The sequence below is a fragment of the Tachyglossus aculeatus genome, chromosome 2 (assembly GCF_015852505.1).
Source record: "Tachyglossus aculeatus isolate mTacAcu1 chromosome 2, mTacAcu1.pri, whole genome shotgun sequence".
NCBI classification, from domain to species: domain Eukaryota; kingdom Metazoa; phylum Chordata; class Mammalia; order Monotremata; family Tachyglossidae; genus Tachyglossus; species Tachyglossus aculeatus.
This window is the reverse complement of record NC_052067.1, coordinates 2,890,114-2,913,807: the sequence shown is the minus strand read 5'-3', so window position 1 is coordinate 2,913,807 and position 23,694 is coordinate 2,890,114. Positions and strand designations below refer to the sequence as shown.

Below are 23,694 nucleotides of genomic sequence, written 5' to 3'. Positions count from 1 at the left end.
CAGTGCTTTGCACATAGTAAGTGCTTAATAAATGCCATTATTATTATTACTTGTACATATTTACTATTCTTCCCAAGCGCTTAGTACAGTGCTCTGCACACAGTAAGCGCTCAATAAATACGATCGAATGAATGAATGTGGGACAACCTGATCACCTTGTATCCTCCCCAGCGCTTAGAACAGTGCTTTGCACATAGTAAGCGCTTAATAAATGCCATTATTATTATTATTACTTGTACATATTTAGTATTCTTCCCATATGCTTAGTACAGTGCTCTGCACACAGTAAGCGCTCAAAAAATACGATTGATTGAATGAATGAATGAATAGAGCCCAGCCCTGGGAGTCAGAAGGATCTGTTTTCTGGTCCCGGCTCCATCACTCGTCTGCTGCAGGACCTTGGGTAAGTCATTTCACTTCTCTGGGCCTTAGTTCCCTCGTCTATAAAATGTGGATTATGACTGTGATTTCCCCCTTTGGGGCAGGGACTGTGTCCAACCTGATGACCTTGTACGTACCCCAGTGCTTAGAACAGTGCTTGGCACATAGTAAGTACATGGCATAGTGGCTGGAGCCCAGGCCTGGGAGCGGCAAAGTCACGGTTCTTATCCCCGCTCTGCCATTTGTCTGCCGAATGGCGTGGGCCAAATCACTTCATTACTCTGTGCCTCAGTTATCTCATCCATAAAATGGGGATTAAGATCGTGAGCCCCATGTGAGGCACGGACTGTTTCCAACCTGATTACCTGGTCATGGGTTCTAATCCCGGCTCGTCGGCTGTGTGACCGCGGGCAAGTCACTTCTCTGGGCCTCAGTCACCTCATCTGTAAAATGGGGATAAGAGCGTGAGCGCCACGTGGGACAGGGACTGTGTCCAACCGGATTAGGTTCATTCATTCATTCAATCGTATTTATTGGGCGCTTACTGTGTGCAGAGCACTGTACTAAGCGCTTGGGAAATACAAGTCGGCAACATATAGAGACGGCCCCCGCACCACCCCAGCACTTAGAACAATGTTTGACGCATAGTAAGCGCTTATCAATCAATCAATCATATTTATTAAGCGCTTACTGTGTGCAGAGCACTGTACTAAGCGCTTGGGAAGTACAAGTTGGCAAATACCATTATTATTATTATTACCTTGTATCTACCCCAGCGCTTAGAACAGTGCCTGGAACGTAATAAGCGCTTAATAAATACCATAAAAAAGAAGACAGTTCATACTGGAAATGGGTGAGGGGGGGGAAGGAAGAGAAGGAGGAGGTCTGGTGATGAGGCAGACGAAAGGTCACTCCCAAGCGCTTAGTACAGTGCTCTGCACACAGTAAAGTCATAAACCCCTCCTTGTGGAATAAAGCCAGCTCAGTTCCAGCCACAACTCATCACCTTCCCCGACTATGGATTTCAGCTTGGCTACACTGGGAATTGCCGCGGGAAGCGACTGATTGCGGAACCCAACGACAGGAAGTTGCAAAATCTCCTCATTCTTCTTTATTTAAAACTATTGCTCCCGTAAAAGGTGAGCCTAGGAAACGAAGCCCCGGGCAGCGTCACGCGGACATCTCGCTCTCCGGGAAAAACAGCCACAAAACATGAAGCATGCTGCAGAAAGACAGATATATTTGGGATCACCAGAACGACAGTACGCGTGAAATCGGGGGATTCACGAGGGAGACGGCAGGCCGACGTCCTTCACTCTTCGCCGGGGGTCGAAGCGGACGGAGACGGTGGCTTTGGGTGGCGAAGTAGCTTCATCATCATCATCAATCGTATTTATAGAGCGCTTACTGTGTGCACAGCACTGGACTAAGCGCTTGGGAACGGCCGGGCCTCGGCGCTGGACACGAATTACGGTCTGCGCCCGAAGGTGTCACCTGCCACGACGGCAACACTCTTGCGTGACGGGGATCTTGGTCACAATAAGAAAAATAATCATTTTATTGAATTTACAACGCAAAGCGATACTCGTCATCCTGAAATAAATAATTCTTCCTTCCGGGGGTCGTCTTATATTACACTCCGTCGGACAGCAGGACGAATCAGGGTCGACACATAGTCGCCCTGCCGGCCTTATTTACGCCTCCTCTCGTAGCTCTGTGCCACGGTCCTGTCGAACGACCCTGGGAGAAGGGAGATGGAAGGGGTTTTGTCAATCGGTCAGTCGATCGATGGTATTTAATGAATCCTCGGTCGTTGGGTAGGGATTGTCTCTGTTGCTGAATTGTACTTTCCAAGCGCTTAGTACAGTGCTCTGAACACAGTAAGCACGTAATAAATAAGATTGAATGAGTGAATGAATCCTACCCTTCAATAATAATAATAATAATAATTATAGCACTTTTTTAGCGCTTACTATGTGCCAAGCATGGGGGTAGATACAGGGTCATCAGGTTGTCCCCCATGGGGCTCACCGTCTTCACCCCCATTTTACAGATGAGGTCACTGAGGCAAAGAGAGGTTAAGGGACTTGCCCAAAGTCACACAGCTGATAAGTGGTGGAGGCGGGATTAGAACCCATGACCTCTGACTTCCAAGATCGGGCTCTTTCCACTAAGCCATGCTGCTTCTCCATAGAAGCTGACAAGCTATGAGGTGCAGAGCACTGGACTGAGCGCTTGGGAGAGGCCTGGAGGCTCGAAGTCCTAACTCCCAAACCCTGGAGGAGTCATTTTACTTCTCTGGGCCTCAGTTTCTTCATCTGGAAAATAGGGATAAAATAAATGAATAAATAAAATTCCGTTCAGACGGTTTAAACCTTCAGTGGGCCAGGTCGCTCTGATTATCTTGCGGTTTATCCCAGGGTTTGACACATAGTAAGGGCTGAATAAATACAATACAGTGATATAATTATTATAATACAGAATGGTTTAGTCACGAGTCGAGACTCATCTTGCATTTTCATCCTTAGGTTTTTTGAACATTTCATTATCTAAAAGCCCCCGCAAAGCTGGGCTTGGCTTATCTCCCCAGCTATAAAGAACAGAAAACTGCCAATCGATCCAGGCTGAGGGTTGACAAAGCTAATTTAAAAAAAAAATGGTATTTGTTAAGCACTTACTCTGTGCCAGGCACTGTACGAAGCGCCGGGGTAGGTACCAGGTAATCAGGTTGGACACAGTCCCACATAGTACAGTGCTCTGCACACAGTAAGCGCTCAATAAATACGATTGATGATGATAGAGAAGCAGTGTGGCTCAGTGGAAAGAGCATGGGCTTTGGAGTCAGAGGTCCTGGGTTCAAATCCCAGCTCTGCCAACTGTCAGCTGTTTGGGCAAGTCACTTAACTTCTCTGGGCCTCAGTTACCTCATCTGGAAAATGGGGATTAAAGCTGTGAGCCCCCCCCCGGGACAACCTGATCACCTTCTAACCCCCCCCCCCAGCACTTAGAACGGTGCTTTGCACATAGTAAGTGCTTAACAAATGCCATCATTACAGCATTGGAATTGGACAACCTGATCACCTTGTAACCCCCCCCAGTGCTTAGAACAGTGCTTTGCACATAGTAAGCACTTAACAAATGCCATCATTATTATTATTATGGGACTCACAATCTTACAGATCAATACCGATGAGGGAACTGAGGCCCAGAGAAGTGAAGCGACGCGCCCACGGTCACCTAGCAGATGGGTGGCGGAGCCGGGATTAGAACCCAGGTCCTTCTGACTCCGAGGCCCGGGCTCTACCCATTAGGCCACGCTGCTTCTCTCTTTTTCTGTCACTGGCGGGCAGATCCACCTCAACGACCTCATGTCACTGGGATCCAATGCCACGGTGGCAATTTACTCTTTTATAAGCACCGCAGTCTGTGTACAGCATGATTTCTCTGCCGCTGCCAATCTCCTCACCGTACCTCATCCTCGCCTGTCCTGCCGTCGACCCCCGGCCCCCGTCCTCCCCCTGGCCCGGAATGCCCCCAATCCCTCTGCCCATCCACCAAACTATCTCTCTTCCTCCCTTCAAGGCCCTACTGCGAGCTCACCTCCTCCAGGAGGCCTTCCCACACTCAGCCCCCTTTTTCCTCTCCCCCTCCCCATCCCCCCCGCCCTACCTCCTTCCTCTCCCCACAGCCCCTGTATGTATGTTTGGACAGATTTATTACTCTATTGATTTTACTTGTACATATTTACTATTCTATTTGTTTTGTTAATGATGTGCATTTAGCTTTAATTCTCTTTGTTCATTCATTCATTCAGTCGTATTTATTGAGCGCTTACTGTGTGCAGAGCACTGTACTAAGCAACTTGACACCTGCCCACACGTTTTGTTCTGTTGTCTGCCTCCCCCTTCTAGACTGTGAGCCCGTTGTTGGGAAGGGACCGTCTCTAGATGTTGCTGACTTGTACTTCCCAAGCGCTTAGTACAGTGCTCTGCACACAGAAAGTGCTCAATAAGTACGATTGAATGAATGAATGATTCCGAATTGTACTTTCCAAGCGCTTAGTACAGTGCTCTGCACGCAGTAAGTGCTCAATAAATACAATTGAATGAATGGATGATTCCAAATTGTACTTTCCAAGCACTTAGTACAGTGCTCTGCACACAGTAAGTGCTCAATAAATACGATTGAATGAATGAATGGATGATTCCGAATTGTACTTTCCAAGCGCCTAGTACAGTGCTCTGCACACAGTAAGTGCTCAATAAATGCGATTGAATGAATGAATGATTCCGAATTGTACTTTCCAAGTGCCTAGTACAGTGCTCTGCACACAGTAAGCGCTCAATACGATTGAATGAATGAATGAATGGATGATTCTGAATTGTACTTTCCAAGCGCCTAGTACAGTGCTCTGCACACAGTAAGTGCTCAATAAATACGATTGAATGAATGGATGATTCCGAATTGTACTTTCCAAGCACTTAGTACAGTGCTCTGCACACAGTAAGTGCTCAATAAATACGATTGAATGAATGAATGGATGATTCCAAATTGTACTTTCCAAGCGCCTAGTACAGTGCTCTGCACACAGTAAGTGCTCAATAAATACGATTGAATGAATGAATGGATGATTCCAAATTGTACTTTCCAAGTGCCTAGTACAATGCTCTGCACACAGTAAGTGCTCAATAAATACGATTGAATGAATGAATGGATGATTCCGAATTGTACTTTCCAAGCGCTTAGTACAGTGCTCTGCACACAGTAAGCGCTCAATAAATACGACTGAATGAATGAATGGATGATTCCGAATTGTACTTTCCAAGCGCTTAGTACAGTGTTCTTCACACAGTAAGTGCTCAATAAATACGATTGAATGAATGAATGATTCCGAATTGTACTTTCCAAGCGCTTAGTGCAGTGCTCTGCACACAGTAAGTGCTCAATAAATACGATTGAATGAATGAGTGGATGATTCAGAATTGTACTTTCCAAGCGTCTAGTACAGTGCTCTGCACACAGTAAGCGCTCAATAAATACGATTGAATGAATGAATGGATGATTCCGAATTGTACTTTCCAAGCGCCTAGTACAGTGCTCTGCACACAGTAAGCGCTCAATAAATACGATTGAATGAATGGATGATTCCAAATTGTACTTTCCAAGCGCCTAGTACAGTGCTCTGCACACAGTACGTGCTCAATAAATATGATTGAATGAATGATTCTGACAGACAGGGCAGAGCAGATTGCAACGGAGTTTCTTCCCTGGGGAGAGTCATACATACCCAAGTTTAACGATCTCTTGCCCATCAGTCCGACGAAAGATTCCGCTTTATGCCCTGAAAAATACATTTGTCGGGGGTTTAACAGGTGTGACTTTGAGACCGCAAGCTGGTAACAGCGGGGAAAAAAAAAAAGCATCCGGAGGCATCGGCAGAACATTAAATCTTCTCTTTTCTAAGCAAAGGCGAAAAAAGGAAAATAACGGCCCTAAAGCCATACATTAAACAGCAGAATCGACAAGTGCTATTTTGCGAGTGTCTCTCGAGTGTCCAAAAACACTCTTCAATTCACCGTGATTTCACGGTGAATAGGGGCTATTTTCAACGGATACAGATGGTAGCAATTTTGAATTTTTCTGAGAATATGATGGAGACTCTCGCTTCCTCCCTCTCTGAGCCTAGCCCAGTTCCTTCACGCAAGTTTTCGGAAATAATGATTTCTGAAGAAGCTGTGTCTCTCTGTACCACCCAAGAGTAATATGGTCTAGCGGATGCAGTTCGGGCCTAGGAGTCGGAAGGACCTGGGTTCTAATCCTGCTTCGCCACTCGTCTGCTGCGTGACCTTGGGTGAGTCACTTCGCTTCTCTGGGCCTCAGTTCCCTAATCTCTGCCCTCATCTCGGGAGCCTCGGCCTGGAATTCCCAGTTAAAAATCATCATCATCAATCGTATTTATTGAGCGCTTACTGTGTTCAGAGCACTGTACTAAGCGCTTGGGAAGTCCAAGTTGGCAACATATAGAGACGGTCCCTACCCAACAGCGGGCTCACAGTCTAAAAGGGGGAGACAGAGAACAAAGCCAAACATACTAACAAAATAAAATAAATAGAATAGATATGTACAAGGAAATATCAGTTTAAAACTAGTTCACACGGGCCCCTGGCAAATCGGGAGCCTCGGCCTGGAATTTCCTGTTAAATAGTTTAAAACTGGTTTTGAAATCCCAACGGAATCAGAATCAAATCTTAAAACACCCCGCTGAGTTTAGATGATAATAATGGCATTTGTTAAGTGCTTACTATGTGCCAAGCATTGTTCTAAGCTCTGAGTAAAATATTTATTTGTTTTGCTTGTACACATCTATTCTATTCATTTTATTTTGTTAATATGTTTTGTTTTGTTCTCTGTCTCCCCCTTCTAGACTGGGAGCCCACTGTTGGGTAGGGACCGTCTCTATATGTTGACAGCTTGTACTTCCCAAGCGCTTAGTACAGTGCTCTGCACACAGTAAGCGCTTAATAAATATGATTGATTGATTGATTGAGGGGGATACAAGGTGATCAGATTGTCCCACGTGGGGTTTAGTCTTTATCCCCATTTTATAGATGAGGCCACTGAGGCACAGAGAAGTGAAGTGACTCACCCAAAGTCACACAGCTGACAAGTGGTGGAGCCAGGATTAGAACCCATGACCTCTGACTCCCAAACCCGGGCTCTTTCCACTGAGCCACGCTGCTTCTCTGGGTTGGATTGGATTCATCTCCTCCCTCTAGATTGTATCATTATTCTGGTTTCTGTGAAGCGCTTACTGTGTGTCAAGCACTGTTCCAATCAATCAATCGTATTTATTGAGCACTTACTGTGTGCAGAGCACCGTACTAAGCGCTTGGGAAGTACAAGTTGGCAACATAGAGAGACAGTCCCTACCCAACAGTGGGCTCACAGTCTAAAATGCGCTGGGGTAGATGCAAGCTAATACTTGATTGCGGAAAAGCAGTGTGGCTCAGTGGAAAGAGCCCGGGCTTTGGAGTCAGAGGTCATGGATTCAAATCCCGGCTCCGCCAATTGTCAGCTGTGACTTTGGGCAAGTCACTTAACTTCTCTGTGCCTCAGTTCCCTCATCTGTAAAATGGGGATTAAAAACTGTGAGCCCCCCGTGGGACAACCTGATCACCTTGTATCCCCCCAGCGCTTAGAACAGTGCTTTGCACATAGTAAGCGCTTAAGAAATACCATCATCATCGTCATCATAGCCCCTATCTCACACTCTACGATAGAAATGAGGGTGTGTTTCTAGCTCAGCAGGAGCGGGAGAAGCAGATTGGGAAAGAGGAACACTTTCCGGGACTGTTGGAGTGCGCCATTTAAAAATCCTTTTGCCTAACGCTGTTCACTTTGGATGATCGTGGCTGGATAAGTGTTTGACACAGCGCTTGGCACCCAGTAAGCGCTCAATAAATAGCACTGAATGAATGAATGGAGAAGGCAAAGATTAGAAAATTGCTTCGACTGTTTGGCTTGTTCCAAGGGTCTTTGTCAATCAGTCAGTGGTGTTTATTGAGCAGTTGTTGTGTGCCGAGCTCTGTGCTAAACACCTAGGAGAGTACAATAGGGTTGGTAATAATAACAATTATGCATATGGTATTTGCTAAGCGCTTCCTATGTGCCAAGCACTGTTCTAAGCACTAGGGTAGATACAAGATAATCAGGATGGACACTGTCCCTGTCCCACACGGGGCTCACCGTCTTCATCCCCGTTTTACAGATGAGGGAACTGAGGCCCAAAGAAGTGAAATGACTCGTCCAAGTTCACACAGCAGACAAGTGTTTTGTTTTGTTGTCTGTCTCCCTCTTCTAGACTGTGAGCCCGTTGTTGGGTAGGGACCGTCTCTCTATGTTGCCGATTTGTCCTTCCCAAGCGCTTAGTACAGTGCTCTGCACACAATAAGCGCTCAGTAAATACGATCGAAGGAATGAATGAATGAAAGTGGCGGAGCTGAGATTAGAACCCACATCCTCTGACACCCAGGCCTGTGTTCTTGCCAATAGGCCATGCCGCCCCTGTCCATGAGGAGTTTTTAGTCTACAGGGAACTTCCCCCTGTTAAATATCAGTTTAAAACTGGTTTTGAAAACCAAACGGAATCCACACCAGTGAAATCATTCGGTCTGATCTAAAAACACCCCCTCGAGTTTAGATCTGGGTTGGATTCACCTACCCCCTCTAGATTATATTATTATTCTGGTATCGGTGAAGGGGTTACTATGTGTCAAGCACTGTTCTAAGCGCTGGGACACAACCCCTCATCCACACTTTAAATAGGAGAGAGTACAGGTGTTTGTTCTCTGTCTCCCCCTTTTAGACTGTGAGCCCACTGTTGGGTAGGGACTGTCTCTATATGTTGCCAATTTGTACTTCCCAAGCGCTTAGTACAGTGCTTTGCACATAGTAAGCGCTCAATAAATACGATTGATGATGATGATGATGATCTCTGTTTTACAATTCGACTTTGACTTTGAGGCCCATGTGGGTTAGGGACCGTATCCGACCTGATTTGTATCTACCCCAGCGCTTAGAGCAGTGCTTGACACATAGTAAGCGTTTAACAAATACCATTTTTTTTAAAAAAGGGAGTTGAAGAACAGGTGTTTCATTCATTAATTCATTCACTCGTATTTATTGAGCGCTTACTGTGTGCAGAGCACTGTACCAAGCGCTTGGGAAGTACAAGTTGGCAACACACAGAGATGGTCCCTACCCAACAGTGGGCTCACAGTCTAGAAGGGGGAGACAGAGAACAAAACAAATTAACAAAATAAAATAAATAGAATAAATATGTACAAATAAAATAAATAGAGTAATAAATATGTACAAACATATATACATATATACAGGTTTCATTCTCATTTTACGCTTAAGGCACCTGAGGTACAGAGAAGTGAAGTAACTTGCCCAAGGTCACCTACCAGACAAATAATAATAATAATGACGGTTTTTGTTAAGCGCTTACTATGTGCCAAGCGCTGTTCTAAGCGCTGGATAATGGCAGAGCCGGGACTAGAACCCAGGTCCTCTAACTCCCAGGCCCAGGGTCATAATAATAGTAATTGTGGTATTTGTTAAGCGCTTACTACATGTCAGGCACTGTACTAAGCGCTGGGGGGGATACAAGCAAATCGGGTTGGACACAGTCCCTGTCCGCCGTGGGGCTCATGCTCTTCATCTCCGTTTTCCAGATGAGGGAACTGAGGCCCAGAGAAGTGAAGTGACTCGCCCAGGGTCACACAGCAGACAAGTGGCAGATCTGGGATTAGAGAAGCAGCGTGGCTCAGTGGAACGAGCACGGACTTGGGAGTCAGAGGTCATGGGTTCTAATCCTGACTCCGCCACTTAGCCGCGGGCAAGTCATTTAACTTCTCTGTGCCTCAGTTACCTCAACTGAAAAATGGGGATTAAGACTGTGAGCCCCATGTGGGACAATCTGAATACCTTGTATCTCCCCCAGCGCTTAGAAAAGTGCTTGGCACATAGTAAGCACTTAACAAATACCAAAATTATTATTATTATTATTATCCTTCGAATCCCAGGCCCGGGCTCTTTCCACTAGCCCATGTTGCATTAATGATGTGAATGAGTGGCATTGCTCTCATCACACGGTGGCATAGTGGCTGGCGTATGTGCCTGGGAGTCAGAAGGTCCTGGGTTCTAATTCTGGCTCTTCCACTTGTCTGTTGCGTGACCTTGGGCAAGTCACTTCACTTCTCTGGGCCTCAGTGACCTCATCTGGAAAATGGGGACGGAGACTGCGAGCCCCACAGGGGACAGGGACCGTGTCCGACCATATTTGATCATACCCACCCCAGCGCTTAGTACATTGCCTGGAACAGAGTAAGTGCTTAACAAATACCATCATTATTATTGATTATTATTATGTAAGTTCCTGGAGAGCCAGGGGACGTGTCTTTACTCCTTCAAGCCGTCCCCCCCTTCCCCACCCCTCAGGGTTTTTAAAATGAAGGCTCTGAGGCCAGGCTGTCTGAAAGCTGTAGGGTGAAACAGTTTCTTTAACTGGAAACCCCTTGTGGGCAGGGAGGAGCTATACTGAACTCTCCCAAATGCTTAGTACAGTGCTCTGCACAGGTTAAGCGCTCAGTAAGTACAATTAATTGATTAAATACCAGCTCAGTGGTATTAGACCCTCTCAAATGCTCAGTAAAGTGCTCTGCATGCAGTAAGCACTCAATAAGCCCCCTCCTTCCTCTCCCCCTCCTCCCCTTCCCCACAGCACCTGTATATATGTATATATGCTTGTTCGTATTTATTACTCTATTAATTTATTTATTCATTCTACTGTACATATCTATTCTATTTATTTTATTTTGTTAATATGTTTTGTTCTCCGTTTCCCCCTTCTAGACTGTGAGCCCACTGTCGGGTAGGGACCATATCTATGTGTTGCCAACTTGTACTTCCCAAGGGCTTACCACAGTGCTCTGCACACAGTAAGCGCTCAATAAATATGATTGATTGATTGATTGATTGAGTGCCAACTCTGTTGCATGGAACTCTCTCAAGTGCTTAGACAGTGCTCTGCACACAGTGAGAGCTCAATAAATGCCACTGGTGGATTGCTTCTATCGGGGGTTAGGTCGGGGACTGCTTGGTCTGTCCTGGTGGATTCTCCCTGACCAAGCAGCCTCCTCCCCCCCAGTCCGGGAGAGATGGGGGTCCCCCCAAAGTTCAGGGTCCCCTTGATCCGAGGTGCCCTCAGGGCATTAAAAATGTTTCCCTCCTCTCCCCATGACAGACCCACCCAGGGGAACAGAAAACCGGCGCGGTGGGAGAATCCCTTTCATCCGCATGCCAATGTGATAAATGCCAAGGTAAAGGATTGGAACTTACGTTTATGAGCGATTTGGCCTGGCCCTAGAAGTCAAAGAAAGGAGGGTTAGCAACTCTTTCCTGACGCTCTGTAATTGCCGAAGTAAAAATCCAGAAAAACATCCCCGTTTGCCTTTCAAATCGGATTGGTGAAAAGGGAGACTGCTATTTTGCGGTTCCTGGGCATCGGTGCCAGCTCTGTGGGGGTGATGGGGTCCCTGGGCAATATCATTATGGTATTCATTAAGCGCTTACTACATGCCAGGTACTGTACTAAACTGTGGGGGCAATGGAGCCGGTACCCCTGGGTACCAGCTTTGTGGGTGAAGGGGCAGGTTGTAATAATAATAATTAGTAATAATAATGATGGTATCTGTTAAGGGCTTACTATGTGCCAGACACTGTTCTAAGTGCTGGGATTGAGTCGAGATAGTTGGGTTGGATGCAGTCCCTGTCCCACAGTCTTAATCCCCATTTTACAGATGAGGAAACTGAGGCCCAGAGAAGAGAAGTGATATGCCCAAGGTCACACAGCAGACAAATAATAATACTAATAATACTGGTAGCAGTTGTTAAGCGCTTACTATGTGACAAGCACTGTTCTAAGTGCTGGGGGGGTTACAAGGTAATCAGGTTGTCCCCATGGGGCTCACAGTCTTAAGTAACTGTGGGCCAGGCCACTTTGGGGTCTAGCAATGTCTCTATTAAATATTATTAGATTACTAGGTGGAGGAGGGTGGGTTTCCCTTGCTAACATCCACATTATCACCTGTCTATATGTTTGTACAGATATTTATTACTCTATTTTACTTGTACATATTTACTATTCTATTTATTTTGTTAATGATGTGCATCTAGCTTTACTTCTGTTTATTCTGATGACTTGACACCTGTCCACATGTTTTGTTTTGTTGTCTGTCTCCCCCTTCTAGACTGTGAGCTCGTTGTTGGGTAGGGACCACCTCTCTCTGTTGCCAGCTTGCACTTCCCAAGCGCTTAGTACAGTGCTCTGCACACAGTAAGAGCTCAATAAATACGATTGAATGAATGAAAATCCCCATTTTACAGATGAGGGAACTGAGGCACAGAGAAGTTAAGCGACTTGCCCAAAGTCGCACAGCAGACAAGTGGCAAGTCGCTTAGTACAGTGCTCTGCACATAGTAAGCGCTCAATAAATATGATTGATGATGAAGTGGCGGAATCGGGATTAGGACCCACGACCTCTGACTCTCAAACCAGTGCTCTTTCCACTGAGCCACGCTGCTTCTCTCTAGGAAGCAGGAATAGGAGAGGCAGGATTAGAACCCATGACCCTCTGACTCCCAAGCCCTCGTCTGATCCTAGGTGGAGGGGGCAGAGGGGTTGGGAGTCTCCGGATCCCAGCTGTGGGGGTGAAGCAGGGTTTAGCGGATAGGAGTCCGAAGACCTACGGGGTTTTGGGGTGCTGAACCACATTTCCCTCTCTTGCTAGGAGTGATCTGAAATGATAATGGGCTCAAGGGTGGGCGGTGGCGGCCCCGATGCGGGTCTCCTGGGGCCTGGCCCTGCCCCCTCAGCTCCTGCTTTTTATAGTATTTAGGTGCTTACAATGTAGCGGGCACTGTTCTAAGCGCTGGGCCCTTAGAGAAAGTCCTGGGGTGAGCGCCCAAGGAGTCAGGAAGTTGGGGGTTCACTGGGTCTGGGGGGTCGGGGGTGGGGGCTAGACATTGGATTTAGCTTCAGGGGAGTGGGATGGGGGGGGAAAGGGACCCCCAGCTCACCGGCATCGCGTTTCCCCATGAGCCCGAAGAACTGCTGGGGTTTTGGTCTGCGGGCCATCCTCTGCAGGAAATGCTCGAACACATCTGGGAGCTCCTCCTGGACGCGGCAGCCGGACGGGCGGAGCGGGGACGGACAGGAGGATGGACGGCAGGCGGATTGCGGACAGAGAGGTGGACGGCCGATAGACAGGTGGACAACAGGCAGACAAACATAGCCAATAGGCCCAGGTTAATGGGTCAACACAGACAGTGGTGGCAGAAAAGCACCCACACAGGGGAGCGAGGGATGGCAGGTGGACAGTCGGACGGGCAGAGAGAGACAGACGGAGGGTCACACTTGCATACTCCCCTCTTTCCAAGTCCTGGGCAGCCCCCTTCCTCCCCGCTCCGTATTGTGGAAAAGGGGAGAAAGAGGAAGAGGAGGAGGGAGGGTGGGTGCGCCTCTCCTCTAGGCCGTGAGCTCGTTGTGGGCAGGGATTGTCACTCTTTATTGTTGTATAATCATAATTCTGGTATTTCTTAAGCGCTTACCATGTGCCGAGCACTGTTCTAAGCACTGGGGTAATAATAATAATAATAATAATAATAATAATAATAATAATGATGGCATTTATTAAGCGCTTACTATGTGCAAGGTAGATACAAGGTCATCAGGTTGTCCCACGTGAGGCTCACAGTCTTCATCCTCATTTTCCCAATGAGGTCACTGAGGTCCAGAGAAGCGAAGTGGCTTGCTCAAGGTCACGCAGGAGACAAATGGCGGAGCTGGGATTAGAACCCAGGTCCCCTCACTCCCAAGCCCGGGCTCTTGCCATTAAGCCACGCTGCTTCTCTCGTATTGTATTGTACTTTCCCAAGGGCTTAGTACAGCGGTCTGCACACAGTAAGCGCTCAATAAATACGATCAAACGAATGAAGGAATGATTGGGTTGACAGAAGCCTGCTAGGACCCCCCCAGATTCCGGTGGAATTTGCTCCAGTCTGGTCAGCCCCTCTCCCCAACCCCTTCCTCACCCCCTAAACGAGGCCAACTTTTCCCTGGAAGTGTAGCCAAAGGTGGGGATCCAGGAAGCTTCCGGCCTGTCCCCCCTTTTCCCTACACCCAGTCCTCTCCCCCTCTGCTCGGCTCATCCTAAAATCGCCCTTTCCCCATCTCCCTGTCGGGCTGGGACCCTCACATAATAATAATAATGGTATTTGTTAAGCGCTTACTACGTGCCAAGCGCTGTTCTAAGTGCTGAAGCCCCCGCTCCCTCCTCCCCCGAATGCCTGACAAGGACTGGCAAAGACAGCTAGACTGTGAGCCCGCTGTTGGATAGGGACCGTCTCTATATGTTGCAAACTTGTACTTCCCAAGCGCTTAGTACAGTGCTCTGCACACAGTAAGCGCTCAATAAATATGATTGATTGATTGATTTTACTTCCCAAATGCTTAGTACAGTGCTCTGCACACAGTAAGAGCTCAATAAATACGATTGAATGAATGAATGACCCCAGACCTCCCCCATGAGAAGCAGCATGACTTGGCGGCTAGAGCCCGGGACTGGGAGTCAGAAGGTCACGAGTTCTAATCCCAGCTCTGCCACTTAATAATAATAATTTAATAATTATAGTATTGGTTAAGCGCTTACTATGTGCCAAGCACTGTACTCAGCGCTGGGATAGATATAAGGCGATCAGGTTGCCCCACACCGGGCTCACTGTCTTCATCCCCATTTTCCAGTTGAGGGAACTGAGGCACAGAGAAGTGAAGTGACTTACCCAGGGTCAAACAGCAGACAGGCGGTGGTGTCGGGGTTAGGACCCACGTCCTTTGACTTCCAAGCCCGGGCTCTACCACTAGACCATGCTGCTTCTGCCTGTCTGTTGTGTGACCCTGAGCAAGTCACTTCACTTCTCTGGGCCTCAGTGACCTCATCTGGAAAATGGAGATTGAGATTGTGAGTCCCACGTGGGACAGGGACTGTGTCCAACCCCATTGGCTTGTATCAACTCCCGGGCTTAGGACGGTCCCTGGCACATAGTAGACACTTAACAAAAGAGGCCTTCCCAGACAGAGCCCCCTCCTTCCTCTCCCCCTCGCCCCCCTCTCCATCCCCCTGTCTTACCTCCTTCCCCTTCCCACAGCACCTGTATATATGTATATATGTTTATACATATTTATTACTCTATTTATTTTACTTGTACATATCTATTCTATTTATTTTATTTTGTTAATATGTTTGGTTTTGTTCTCTGTCTCCCCCTTCTAGACTGTGAGCCCACTGTTGGGTAGGGACGGTCTCTATATGTTGCCAACTTGCACTTCCCAAGCGCTTAGTACAGTGCTCTGCACATAGACAAGTAAGCGCTCCATAAATATGATTGATTGATTAACAAATGCCATAATTATTATTATCGTGGGAACTTGGGCAAGCCACTTCACTTCTCTGTGCCTCAGTTCCCTCATCTGTAAAATGAGGATTAAGACTATGAGCCCCATGTGGGACAAACTGATCACCTTGTATCTCCTCCAGGGTTTAGAACAGTGCTTGACACAGAGTAAGCGCTTAACAAATACCACCATTATTGTTATTATTATCATTAGCTTTATTATCTCCCTCTCCCTTCCTCCCACCCCAGGGCCTGGTGGGGACCCCTCCCCTCAACCTCCTTCCCTCCCTCCCTCTCCCAGGGCCTGACAGAGACTCCCACTTTCTCTGGGTGCTTCAGGGCCTGGGAGAGACCCCACTCCCACTATCACAGGGGATGGACTTGGTCTCGCCCACATCTTCGCCCCCCTCGCCCTCTCCCAGGCGCTGCCCTCACACTTCCCCTGAGCGGTGGGCATCCACCCCAGGGGCCCCAGCCGTGGTCCCTCCTCACCTTGGCCTGGTCTGGTTCGGCCCAGTCCCCCCAGTAGCCCGGGTCATCGCTGCCGCCCAGTTCGTCCGCCGCCGAGCCCCGCGCAGACATGAGGAACAGGACGGCGACCACGGCGATGAGGTTCATGGCCAGCTGCTGGACTGAGGGACCGATGGATGGATGGACGGATGGATAGATGGACACCTTGCAGCTGGAGGCGATGGCTCCTTTGACTGTCTGTCTGTTTGCCTAGGGTGGAGGGGATCAGCCCTGTCAGTCCACTTGTGTCCGGCCAGTCCTGAGGTCAGGAGGGACTGTGAGAGAGACCCCTTCTCCCCTTGGAGAGACCCTCCCCTGGGGTCCCGAGCCCCCCGCTCCCTCCCTGCGAGGCCGGACGGATCCCGGGGACCGCCAATGTCCATCCATCGGGTCCCTCCCTCCTCCGTCCCTCCGGCCCCAGGGACCCCTGACCCTTGGGGTGGGGGGACGAGTAGACGGATGGGCGTCCAGCCTTCCCGCGGGGCGGGTCCCACGTGCGTTTGTGCGCTTGGAGGGGTGGATGGTGGGGAAGGATGGGGGGATGGATGGGATGGACGGAATGGGATGGGGTGAGATGGATGGATGGGATGGGGAGGGATGGATGGATGGGATGGGATGGATGGGATGGACGGGATGGGGTGAGGTGGATGGATGAATGGGATGGGTAGGGACCGTCTCTATATGTTGCCAACTTGTACTTTCCAAGCACTTAGTACAGTGTTCTGCACACAGTAAGCGCTCAATAAATTCGATTGAATGAGTGAATGAATGATGGGATGGGGTGGGGTGGGTTGGGATGGATGGGATGGGATGGGATAGGATGGGATGGGATGGGATGGATGGATGAATGGATGGATGGATGGATGGATGGGATGGATGGATGGGATGGGATGGGTTGGGATGGGATGGATGGGATGGCCGCGGACCCTCCCTTGCTGTGCCGGGAGGGCGGTGGGTAGGGGTTTGTGTGTGTGTGTTTGGGGGTGTGTGTGTGTGCGCGGTGTCCCGGGGGAAGGGAGCGTTGTGGGAGAGCGGGGTGCAGTTTGAAGAGGGGGTGCTCTCGCAGGGTCGGCCGGGGGTCCGGGGGTTCGGGGGGGCGGGGGGCCAGCGCTTACCGCAGCAGACAGAGCGGTTGGGGGGCGGTGCGGTGCTGGGCTGTGCTGTGCGGTGCTGTGCTGTGCTGTGCGGTGCGGTACGCTCTGGGCGCCGTGGGGAGCTCCCGACCCCTTATATAGCGAGGCCGGGGGCGGGGGGAGGGGGCCGGGGAGAGGCCTGGGGCCTTTCTCCCCTCCCCATCCCCTCCCCCTCCCCCTCCCCTCCTCCTCCCCGGGCCAGAACATGCCGGGGGGACATGGGGGCAGATGGGGAGCAGTGGGGGAGATGGGGGGAAAGGGGGGGAGGGGGAGAGGGGGAAGGGGGAAGATGGGGAGAAGTGGGGGAGATGCGGAGGGGGAGAGGGGGAGAAGTGGACCAGGGGGAGGGAGGGGCGAAGGGGAGGAAAGGAAAGGGCTCGGCTTGCACTTCGCTCCTTCCCGGTTGCTTCCTCCTCCTCCTCCTCCTCTTCCCCTCTTCCTCCTCCTCTTCCGCTCTTCCTCCTCCTCTTCTTTTTCTCCTCTTCTCCTTCCTCCCCCTCCTCTTCTTCCTTCTCCTCTTCTCCTTTCTCCTCTTCTTCCTTCTCCTCTTTTTCCTCGTCCTCTTCGGTTTCCCTTGCTCAAGTTCTGAGCATGGGAGCCTGAGTCTCCCTGTCTCTGTCTTTCTCTCCGTTTCTCTCTCTCTCTGTCTCTTTTTCTCTCTCTCTATCTCTTTTTGTCTCTGTCTCTCTTTCTGTCTCTCCATCTCTTTATTGTCTCTCTGTCTCTTTTTATCTCTCCCTTTGTCTTTGTCCCTCTTTCTGTCGCTCTTTTTGCCTCTTTCTTTCTGTCTTTCTCAGTCTCTCTGTCTCCCTGTCTTTATGCCTCTCTCTCTGTCTCTCTCTTTATTTCTGTCTCTGTCTCTTGTCTCTCTCTGTCTTTGTCTCTGTCTGCCTCTCTGTCTCTGTCTCTTTTTTCTGTCTCTGTCTCTTTCTGTCTTTCTCTGTCTCTTTGTCTCTTTCTGTCTTTGTCTCTGTCTTTGTCTCTCTTTCTGTCTTTGTCTCTCTTTCTGTCTTTGTCTCCTTCTCTCTCCTGTCTTTCCCTCTTTGCCTCTTTCCATCTCTCTCTGTCTTTTTATCTGTCTCTCTTTTTCTCCCTGTCCCTCTTTCTGTCTCTCCATCTCTTTCTTGTCTCTCTGTCTCTTTTTATCTCTCCCTTTGTCTTTCTCTGTCCCTCTTTCTGTCGCTCTTTTTGCCTCTTTCTTTCTGTCTTTCTGTCTCTCTTTCTATCTCTCTCTTTATTTCTGTCTCTGTCTCTTTTGTCTCTCTCTTCCTGTCTTTCTCTGTCTCTCTCTGTCTCTTTCTTTCTGTCTCTCTGTCTCTTTCTTTCTGTCTCTCTGTCTCTTTTTGTCTCTCTCTTTCTGTCTTTGTCTCTCTCTTCCTGTCTTTGTCTCTCTGTCTTTCTATGTCTCTCTCTGTCTTTCTATGTCTCTCTCTGTCTCTCTTTCTGTCTCTGCCTCTTTTGTCTTTCTCCAGTCTTTCCCTCTTTGCCTCTTTCTGTCTCTCTCTGTCTCTTTATCTCTCTGTCTCTCTTTCTGTCTCTCCATCTCTTTTTTGTCTCTCTGTCTCTTTATCTCTCCCTTTGTCTTTCTCTGTCCCTCTTTCTGTCGCTCTTTTTGCCTCTTTCTGTCTCCCTGTCTTTTTGCCTCTCTCTTTCTCTCTCTTTATTTCTGTCTGTCTCTTTTGTCTCTCTCTTTCTGTCTTTCTCTGTCTCTCTTTCTCCCTCTCTGTCTCCTTCCGTCTCTGCCTCTTTCTTTCTGTCTTTCTCTGTCACTTTTTGTCTCTCTCTTTCTGTCTTTGTCTCTCTGTCTTTCTCTGTCTCTTTTTCTGTCTTTGTCTCTTTCTGTCTCTGCCTCTTCTGTCTTTCTCCAGTCTTTCCCTCTTTGCCTCTTTCTGTCTCTCTCTGTCTCTTCATTCATTCATTCAGTCGTATTTATTGAGCGCTTACTGTGTGCAGAGCACTGTACTAAGCGCTTGGGAAGTACAACTTGGCAACAGAGATGGTCCCTACCCAACAGCGGGCTCACAGTCTAAAAGGGGGAGACAGACAACAAAACAAAACATATTAACAAAATAAAATAAATAGAATAAGTGAATAAGTACAATAGTAGAATAAGTACAAGTGAAATAGAGTAATAAATATGTACAAACATATATACATACATACAGGTGCTGTGGGGAGGGGAAGGAGGTAAGGCGGGGGGATGGGGGGAGAGGAAGGCCGCTGTTGGGTAGGGACTGTATGTGTTGCCAACTTGTACTTCCCAAGCGCTTAGTACAGTGCTCTGCATACAGTAAACGCTCAATAAATACGATTGATTGATTGACTGATTGATTGAGGGGGCTCAAACCCGGTAAGGCTTTATCTCTCTCTCTCTCTCTCCCTTTTTCTCTGTCTCTCTCTCTCTTCCCCACAGAAACCGCAGGCATGAGAGTTTTAGCCCAGTGCCCCCCACCCCCCTCAACCGCCCTGTCCCACCCCATCCCTCCCCTCCCTATCCCGGCTTTTCCCATCCCATCCTGGCTTAATAGTAATAATAATTCTGGTATTTGTTAAGCGCTTACTATGTGAGAGGGCACTGTCCCGGCTTAGTGGCTAGAGCCCAGGCCTCGGAGTCAGGAGGACCTGGCTTCTAATCCCGACTCCGCCACTTGTCTGTTGTGTGTGACCTTGGACGAGTCGCTTCACTTCTCTGTGCCTCAGTTCTCTCATCTGTAAAATGGGGATAAGAAGGTGGGACAGGGACTGTGTCCAACCCGATTAACTCGTATCTACTCCAGGGCTTAGAACAGTGTTTGGTACCAAGTAAGCGCTTAACAAGTGTTATTATTATTATTATTATTATATCCCATCCTGTTCCTCCCTGCCCCGTCCCATCCCATCCCATTTCATCCCTCTCCGTCCCCAAACGGACAGCTAAAACGGCAGTTGGGGAGACACAAACCTTGCCCAGGACACCACAGTCAATCGATCCATCAATCGATGGTATTTACTGAGCGCTTACCGGGTGCAGAGCACCGGATTTAGCGCCTGGGAGAGAACACCTGTTGACTTGTTTTGATGTCCGCTTCCCCCTCTTCTAGACTGTGAGCCCGTTTTAGGGTAGGGACAGTCTCTCTCTATTGCTGAATTGTACTTCCCAAGCGCTTAGTACAGTGCTCTGCACACAGTAAGCGCTCAATAAATACGATGGAGAAGCAGTGTGGCACAGTGGAAAGAGCCCGGGCTTGGGAATCAGAGGTCATGGGTTCTAATCCCGACCCCTCCACTTGTCCGCTTTGTGACTTTGGGCAAGTCACCTCACTTCTCTGGGCCTCAGTTTCCTCATCTGGAAAATGGGGATGAAGACTGGGAGCCCCCAGTGGGACAACATGATCACCTTGTATCCCCCCCAGCGCTTAGAACAATCAATCAATCAATCAATCAATCGTATTTATTGAGCGCTTACTGTGTGCAGAGCACTGTACTAAGCGCTTGGGAAGTACACGTTGGCAACATATAGAGACAGTCCCTACCCAACAGTGGGCTCACAGTCTAACAGTGCTTGGCACATAGTAAGCGCTTAACAAATGCCATTATTATTATTATCCAATAGAATTGGGAGGCTAGAACAGTTCTTTGCACATAGTAAGCGCTTAATAAATGCCATTATTATTATTATTATTATTATTGATAAAAAACGTAATTACAGATATGAACCGGCAGGGGGAGGACTTCCAGGTGACCGTTTTGTTCAATCAATCAATCAATCAATCGGTCAATTCATTCGTTCATTCAATCGTATTTATTGAACGCTTACTGCGTGCAAAGCACTGTACTAAGCGCTTGGGAGAGGACAATAGACCAACAAACGCCCTGACTTGCTCCCTTTGCTCTCCCCCAGCCTCACAGCAACCTACATATATATCTGTCATTTTATATATATATATATATATATATCTGTACATATTTATTACTCTATTTATTTGATTTTACTTGTACATATCTATTCTATTTATTTTATTTTGTTAGTATGTTTGGTTTTGTTCTCTGTCTCCCCCTTCTAGACTGTTAGCCCTCTGTTGGGTAGGGACTGTCTCTATATGTTGCCAACTTGTACTTCCCAAGCGCTTAGTACAGTGCTCTGCACACAGTAAGCACTCAATAAATACGATTGATGATGATGATGATGATTTTATTTATTGTACTCTGTCTTTATTTGTAGCGATGTCCGGCTCCCCCCACCTCTAGACTGTGAGCTCGTTGTGAGCAGGGATTATCACTCTTTATTGCTGTACTGTACTTTCCCGAGCGCTTAGTACAGTGCTCTGCACGCAGCAAACACTCAGTAAATACGATATGAATGAATGAAAAGACACATTCCTGCCCACGCTGAGCTCCCAGTCTAGATCGCGTTTATTGGGTGCTTACTGGGTGCAGGGCACTGTACTAAGTGCAATACAACAATATAACAGACACATTCCCTCCCAATTTTCCAGATGAGGTCACTGAGGCCCAGAAAAGTGAAGTGACTTACCTGAGGTCACCCAGCAGGCTAGGGGTGGAGCTGGGATTAGAACCCAAGGCCAGGGCTCTATCCATTAGGCTGCACTGCTTCTCATCTTCCTTTTAGACTGTGAGCCCTGTGAGCCCACTCTTGGGTAGGGACTGTCTCTATATGTTGCCAACTTGTACTTCCCAAGCGCTTAGTACAGTGCTCTGCACACAGTAAGCGCTCAATAAATATGATTGATTGATCTTCCTGTTTCAATATTGTCATATTGTCCTCTCCCAAGCACTGAGTACAGTGCTCTGCAATCAGTAACCTCTCAATAAACATGATCGACTGACTGACCTACTGACTAAAATTAATAATTAATAATGATAACAATAATTATGATTTTTAAGCACTTACCAGTAAGCTCTCAGTAAACATTATTGACCGACTGACCTAGTGACTAGAATTAATTATTAGCAATGATAATAATAATAATTGTGATTTTTTTAAAGCACTGACTATACGCCAGGCACCCTACTAAGCACTGGGGTGGATATGAGCAAATCAGGTTGGCACAGTCCCTGTCCCATATGGGGCTCAGAGTCTTAATCCTCATTTTACAGTTGAGGGAACTGAGGCACAGAGAAGCAAAGTGATTTATCTAAGGCCATACAGCAGAGGGAACTGAGGCACAGAGAAGCAAAGTGATTTATCTAAGGCCATACAGCAGAGCAGGGGCAGGCCCTTCTGATTCCCAGGCCTGTGTTCTACCCATTAGGCCAAGTTGAAATGTGATTACGGTTATATTATTATTAATTTCTTTGAGTACACTTCCTCATCCCCACCTCCTCGAAACCCCCCACCCCAAATTTCCCCCTTCCCTGGAATAAATGTTGCCGTTCCAGCGGTGGGGGAAAGTTAATTTCCTGGTCTTGGTGGGTTTTCCAAATGCTGTGGAAAACATCCCTCAAGCCTTTCATTAAAAAAAAAAAAACAAGAACCAACAACAAATGATTGAATTAACCCACAGTCTCCCACTAGTCCTGCTGGCAATTAGGTATCCTACATGGATCAGGAACAGCTGAAACATGGAACTTAATCCCGTTACCCGGAGCAGCCTTAAAGCAATCAGACCCGCAAAATGAAAACTCACCCAGGCTGTCCTAGGGTTGGACAAACACTTGTGCCTATTCTATTATTCTATTATTATTATTATTATTATTCTATTATTCTATTTATTTTTTTTGTTAGTATGTTTGTTTTTGTTCTCTGTCTCCCCCTTTTAGACTGTGAGCCCACTGTTGGGTAGGGACTGTCTCTATATGTTGCCAACTTGTACTTCCCAAGCGCTTAATACAGTGCTCTGCACACAGTAAGCACTCAGTAAATACGATTGATTGATTGATTGATTGTGCCTGAAAGGTCAAAAAAATGCATCAGGGCGAGACCCAAACTGGTCATCTGTCTTTCAGAAAGGAAGGTCAGAGATGTCAGAAAGCCCAGGGGCTGAGGTCAGGATGAGAGCCGGTCAGCGCCCTGTGTGAGGGGGTCAGAAAGGGTTCCGGGGCAGGGTGGCTCAATGAAAAGAGCTTGGGAGTCAGAGGTCATGGGTTCAAATCCCCGCTCTGCCAGTTGTCAGCTGTGTGATCTTGGGCAAGTCACTTCACTTCTCTGGGCCTCAGTTACCTCATCTGTAAAAATGGGGATGAAGACTGTCAGTCCCCGGTGGAGTTACCTGATCACCTTGTATCCTCCCCAGCACTTAGAACAGGGCTTTGCACATAGTAAGCGCTTAACAAATCATTATTTTTATATTATTATTATTATGAGCCCATCCGTAGTGGGTGCGAGGAGATGTGAGGGATCAGAAAGACTCCCAGGCCAGGAACTGAGGTGTGAGGAGTCAGAAAGTCTTCCAGGGAAGGGGCTGGTCATTTTCTGGATGTGAGGCATTATGCGGGGTGGTCACAAAAATTCTCGGGTCAGGATGGGAGCGGGTCAGTGCCCGGAGTGGGAGGCCGCCGGGAAAGGCTCCTGGAGAAGGGGCAGAGGGCAGAGTAGGGGCAGTGCCCAGTGTGAGGTTGTGGGAGGCGTCAGAAAGACTCTCGGGATGGGGGCCGAGGTCAGGGTGTATATATGTTTTACTCTATGTATTTATTTTACTTGTACATGTTTATT

At 48.0% G+C, this 23,694-nt stretch overlaps 1 protein-coding gene across 2 annotated transcripts; it reads right to left on the bottom strand.

Moving 5' to 3' along the window:
• Positions 1 to 1,477: 1,477 nt before the first annotated feature.
• On the bottom strand, positions 1,478 to 17,082 carry TAC1 (tachykinin precursor 1). Of its 2 annotated transcripts, none has more exons than XM_038740844.1 (6): positions 17,025 to 17,082; positions 15,892 to 16,119; positions 13,027 to 13,123; positions 11,287 to 11,310; positions 5,669 to 5,722; positions 1,478 to 2,121 (listed from the first exon to the last, which is right to left on the bottom strand). In XM_038740844.1, exons 2-6 carry the CDS (start codon positions 16,015 to 16,017, stop codon positions 2,072 to 2,074), a joined length of 351 nt encoding a protein of 116 aa, XP_038596772.1. In that variant the 5' UTR covers positions 16,018 to 16,119; positions 17,025 to 17,082; the 3' UTR covers positions 1,478 to 2,071. The 2 variants fall into 2 exon arrangements, with proteins under 2 accessions (XP_038596772.1, XP_038596773.1); XM_038740845.1 differs by having other exon boundaries at positions 15,892 to 16,168; positions 17,025 to 17,074.
• Positions 17,083 to 23,694: the final 6,612 nt, after the last annotated feature.